This window comes from Pygoscelis adeliae, unplaced genomic scaffold (genome assembly GCF_000699105.1).
Source record: "Pygoscelis adeliae isolate BGI_AS28 unplaced genomic scaffold, ASM69910v1 Scaffold30, whole genome shotgun sequence".
In the NCBI taxonomy this organism is placed as follows: domain Eukaryota; kingdom Metazoa; phylum Chordata; class Aves; order Sphenisciformes; family Spheniscidae; genus Pygoscelis; species Pygoscelis adeliae.
Genome location: NW_008823915.1, coordinates 1,856,552 through 1,862,149, shown reverse-complemented (window position 1 = coordinate 1,862,149; position 5,598 = coordinate 1,856,552). Strand labels below are relative to the sequence as shown.

General features: G+C 45.0%; 1 protein-coding gene across 1 annotated transcript in view; it reads left to right on the top strand.

Annotated features, from left to right (window-relative positions):
- INPP5D (inositol polyphosphate-5-phosphatase, 145kDa) overlaps positions 1-5,598 on the top strand; it is a 61,543-nt gene that overhangs the window by 49,279 nt on the left and 6,666 nt on the right. Inside the window, exons 15-21 of the mRNA XM_009319126.1 lie at positions 682-820; positions 1,516-1,615; positions 1,773-1,861; positions 2,100-2,181; positions 3,367-3,456; positions 3,620-3,733; positions 4,846-4,928. Coding sequence (XP_009317401.1) covers positions 682-820; positions 1,516-1,615; positions 1,773-1,861; positions 2,100-2,181; positions 3,367-3,456; positions 3,620-3,733; positions 4,846-4,928 — 697 coding nt within the window. The remainder of the gene's footprint in view (positions 1-681; positions 821-1,515; positions 1,616-1,772; positions 1,862-2,099; positions 2,182-3,366; positions 3,457-3,619; positions 3,734-4,845; positions 4,929-5,598) is intronic.

Below are 5,598 nucleotides of genomic sequence, written 5' to 3'. Positions count from 1 at the left end.
CCCCCCACGCCTTGTCCGCCGCCCTCGTGAGAGCTGCCGGCTCCCGGCGGGTCCCTGCACTCCCCTGGGGTTTCACGGGCTCAGGAAACCCCCCACCCCTGCACACCGCGATCCGCCGCTCTGCTGCGGGATGCGCCTGCACCGGAGCTGCTCACCTCGCCTCTAGTTATGTGTTTGCTGCTGAAATCTGAAGGCAACAATCTAATGCTGGGTTTCTAGGACATGCAGCTCAGAAAAGCACAGCCCCAGGAGGCAACAAAAGTGGCTTTAGGACAGCTTTCCAGCCTTTCAATTCAGGTGGAAACAGCCTGACGCCCAAGGTAGAGCAGGCCAGAGCTGCTTGTAAATGCCACTGCCCCTTCCTCACAACAGGCTGGCTGTCCTCCTGCCCACCAGCTCCCCAGGCCACACGCAATACAAGTTGCAGCATGAGAGCTGTGCTGCGTTACTGGTTGCATGAAGTAGGTTGGCTCACCAGGAGACACAGAGCACGTTACCTGGGCCTGTCTGCTGAGGTGCAGTGCAAGGCAGGAGTGGCAAGTTCTCTGCTTCTGATCTGCTCTTCTCTAGGTGTTGAGCCAGATCAGTTCCTGCCCGGTAACACGGCAGTCTCTGCCAGCCCAAGCATTTAGAAATTGCATATCAATTAGTATGTCAGGCAGATGTTTCTTGTCTTGACAGACGCAACCAGAACTACATGAACATCCTGCGCTTCCTGACACTGGGAGATAAGAAACTGAGTCCATTTAACATCACTCATCGCTTTACTCATCTTTTCTGGCTGGGAGACTTGAACTACCGCGTGGAACAGCCCCCAACGGTTAGGGACTCTGTGTAAATCCCTGGAGAGACAAAATACTGTGTTGCTATAGAAGCGCTATCTTTTTCTAATCTAGGGCAAGATGGCAGAAAGAGGGGAGGCAGAAGGGATCCCCAGGGCACGAGTGCGACGCCAATTGAGGGAGAGTAAGGAAATCCCCTTTGCCCTCTCTAAGGATTAATGGGCCCAGGGCACGCCAGGAATGCTGTCTGGCACACTTTGCTGCTCCAGGCAGCATCGCTTCCCCAAACCTCCCAGCTCTCCTCCCCACTGTGAGCAAGCATCTGTCCCTGAACAGCTTGATCCAGAGATTGCCTTTCTGCTCTATTTGGTTAGCTTTTAATGGCTCAGAACACGCCTTCAGAAACAGGCAAGCCATAATAAATACTGGATAGGTTTCAGTAGGCGGGAGACAGCAAGCCTGGTGTTGATGTGCATCTGGTTGTGTGTGTGCATGCGTGTGTGCTTGTATAGGAGATGTATGGGCATTTTGATGCCTGTTTTGATAGACAAATGTTCAGCCATGCAGCAAAGACTGGGGCCTTTCAGTGAAGGGAAAGGTGAGGAAGTGACAGGGGGTACAGCTCTGTGAAACAGTTCAGAAGCACTTGCCGGCTTACCAGTGAAGGGAGTATTTATAAGAAGGTTTTGCATCATCTGCAGCTCTGCTGTTTCCCTGTTGGCAGGAAGCAGAGAGTATTATCCAGAAGATCAGGCAGCAGCAGTATCCGGAGCTGCTGGCTTTCGACCAGCTTCTCATAGAGAGAAAGGACCAAAAGGTGTTTCTGCAGTTCGGTAAGATTCTGAGTTTGTTGGCAGATTCCTCTCCCATTTCCAGCAACTTTCTCTGCTAGACTTGATGTGGGGCAGAGTGTACAGAGCAGCATCTGTTCTTGCCCACATTAGGGTTCTCAATGGGCCAAACTGTAACAGAGCTATCTCTCTGTTTTAGAGGAAGAAGAAATAACTTTTGCTCCAACCTACCGTTTTGAAAGAGGTACCCGGGAGAAGTATGCTTACACCAAGCAAAAGGCTACAGGGGTAGGTGAAAACTGATTTCCCTTCAGAAGTATATAGCAGAGCAGGGAAAGTAACTCCTACAGAAGAAAGTGACCTAAACCAATCTCTCCATTTTCTGCCCTTGTAGTGTTTTGAAAGGAGTCAATACAAACAAAAAGATTTGACACAAATATATGGTGCTTGGGCAAGTGAATTTTCTGTTCTTTTGTGAACTGGTCCTTTTCCTTCTTCTTGACATCACTTCTCCTTTGGTTTGCAGATGAAGTACAATTTGCCATCCTGGTGTGATCGAGTGCTCTGGAAATCATACCCCGTGGTGCACGTTGTGTGTCAGTCCTATGGTGGGTAGATAACAGATTGTAGATAGCAATCAGTCTGAAACGGAAATGATTCAGAGCAGAGTCTGCAGGATCTCCCTGCACTGCCAGGCATTCAGCATAGAGGGACCTGATGTTAAACCAGGCAGAGTGGAGCCAAATCTCTCTCTGCCTGTAACCTTACAAGGTTGGGAGTTAATTCTGTTATTCTTTTATATGCAGAATACCACTCAGACAGCTGCAGCTGTCCAGCTTTAGGCCACGCTGTAGGATCATTTTACACCAGTTATTTCTTGGCAACAATAACCACTTTTCCTGTGCACTTACCACCAGGAGCTCCTTACTTGATGGTGCCAGCAGGGCAGAGCCTGTGTACACAGTCCAGTCTGCAGAGGCTGGAGCTGCAAACATCTCTCTTCTATGAAATTATATTCCAGAAGGACTGTGTGGTACCAAGAGCCTGTTCCCTTTCTTGCTGAGAAGTGTCACAGAAGTGCAGTGCAGGGAAGAGAGGAAACCCACAAGACCTGTTTAAAAAAAGACGCACATACTAGTTCCTGAAATTTCATCGACTATGTAGGACCAAGCATCTGAGTATAATGTTGATGGTTTCCTATGCATGGGATTGAGAAGAGGGCCGTAGAAGTCTCTTGGGGGACAAGGTGAACTGGTCTGATCACAGAGCCTATGATGATGAGATGTGTGGTCAGATAAGCACCTCTACAAAGTCTGGCATCTGCCTTTATACACTGTTCTGTTCAGTGGACGGGGCTTGCTGGAACTCAGTGTGCGCTTAGGTCAAGTCAAGGCCTCGCTCACTCACTGTTAATCTTGGGCTATGAGTGCTTTGTAGCACTGAAGTAGCACCAGTGTATTTTTGTGTGATTTCCTGCCATATTAGAGCTTTAATTAGCTGTGCATGTTGCAGAGGCAACCAGGAATCCTGCAAATGCTTTTTGTACTGGGGGAATCTAACACTGACAGTCGCTTGCAAAATGATATGGTAAAGTTGTGTCCGTTAACCAAATCTTTATGTATTTTGGCAGAGTTACATTCCTATATACTAACAAGATTATGTAGAAACACCTTTGACCAGAGACAGTTACCACAGTGACAGTTAATGTTTTCTGGAAAATTACTGAATAATATTTCTATCGCAGCGATCTCACTGGAGCAGGGCAGTAACTATCCTCCCTTTCTCGTTGGCAGGCTGCACCACTGACATCATGACAAGTGACCACAGTCCTGTCTTTGCCACCTTTGAAGTGGGAGTCACTTCACAGTTTGTTTCAAAGAATGGTTAGTCAGGCTGGATGCCAGTGTGCTGTCTTCATCTTTGGATACAAAATGCAGTGCTTTATATATATGTTGAAAGAAAAAGCTGATTCTTAGAGTCCACTCAAAAATGTCCCCTCTTTATCTCCTACTGAAAATGCCATTATCTTCCCCTCCTCTTTCCTAGACTCCAAGTACATGGATTCCCAAGGAGAGATAGAGTTCCTGCACTGCTACGCTACTCTGAAGACCAAGTCCCAGACCAAGTTCTACATCGAGTTTCACTCTAGCTGCTTAGAAAGTATGGTTTTGCCCATCTTTATTCTTTCTGTCAAAATTTCCTGCTTGTTTGGATTAGTTCCCCTTCCTCTTGCTTTTAACAGCTGTGTAGATCACTTGTTCCAGTGCAAAAAAGGGATGTCCTAGAGATTTGTTGTAGTTTACAAGTCATCCTATACAGTCAGCAATACAATCCAAAACCCACAGCCATTCAGCTGTAATCCATGCTTAGACATGTAGCCTTCCACCATTTCTTGCATCTTGTTTGGCAATCTGATCATGTCTTTCTTGAAGAGAAACGTGTGTTGTTCTTGCTTATCACACAGAAAATCTCTACTTAGCAAACACTTGATTGATTACATTTCTAATCGTGCCTGCTACAAATGATCAGGTGCTTTCAAAATAAAGCATCTGCATTATGCTAATAAAAATAATTTAATTACCCTGGTTTGAAAAGAATAAGTCAGAGGATCAATTTAAAGTGAAAGGAAAGATAGTGATTTGATTCTGTAAATGGGACCGTGTGCCCACCAGTGCTGGAGATTTTACTCCCTGTGCCTGTGCTGCAGGGCTAAGTCTCAGCTGTTTATGTAATGCGAGCCTACATGCCCTTGCTGTGGTTTTTTTTTAAGCGATTCCCCATCACAGGACTGCTCCTGTAAGTGGGACAGCATGCCTTCGGTGTGTGCTTCATTACATTATCGCATGTCAGAGCGCTGTGTCAAAGACAGTTCCATAAAAGATTAATTTTTGGCTGTATCAAAATTTGCATAAATTTCTATGGAAACAGTGTATTACGAATCTTAAATTAGAATTTTAAAAGTGTGCTATCTTGAGTGGCGTAGGAAGAGCTGTCATGTTCTTATCCTCCAGTCCATGTATGCACTGAGCTTTTCAGTGCCAAGTTTAACTGTAAAATAAAACCATTTAACAATGCTCCAGTAAAATCACTTGTAAGTTTACTGTGTAAACACTCACCCAAAGCTCAGACTTTAAGCTTCTTAATACTTCTAAAACTTGTGTCCAAGTGGAAAAATAATTGTAGGCCTTTTGGAGATGTAGCATCTGAAAAGGATTTCTGGCCAAGTTCTTGCTGTCTCTCTTCTGGTGAACTCCTTTCTCATCACTTTGCAGGTTTTGTAAAGAGCCAGGAAGGAGAAAATGAGGATGGGAATGAAGGGGAGCTTGTGGTAAAGTTTGTTGATGCTCTTCCAAAGGTAAACGGGGACTATGTTTCCATATCCATATGGAAGAGAAGCCTTCCACTTGCATCCCATAAGCAACATTACGTCTTTTGTTTTTTAATATAAACATTACTTTCAGGAACATGGTTGTGGTCTTGTTTACACTCAAAAGGGACTGTAAGAAAGCAGGATGGGCTTAAGCTAAACAGAGTACGTTATAAGCCGGAAAGGACTTTTTTGCCAGTATACTTTCATCTGTATCAGGAATTTTGCTGGCCTGATTATGTCACTCAGGAGCATGACTTTTTTCTCACCTTTTTAGTGAACATAACTATGCTGACAAGCCTTTTAAGCAGGCCCATTTTTTTTTTAGTTTTAGACAGAAGATAAAACAGCTGTCCTGGAGTTTCTTTGCCCTGTGAGACAAAGGGTTTTTTTCTTGGTATTTTTGAGAAAAGTTGACTAAGTATTTTTTACCTGTGTAAAAAAGACCATCAATGGCCAGAAGTAGTGTTCTGCATGTCAGTATAAAGACAAGTCCTGTCCTTGAGATCGGAGCTGTTCTCCATTTCCTGGCATAGTGGGAGCTGGAAGAACTATCAGAGCTCTTGGATTTGGAGTGAATATGTATGTCAGTACCCTTCTGAACAGCCCAAAAGAAGAACTTCTGACTTTGGACACAGTGTCTTACACTGAGAGCACG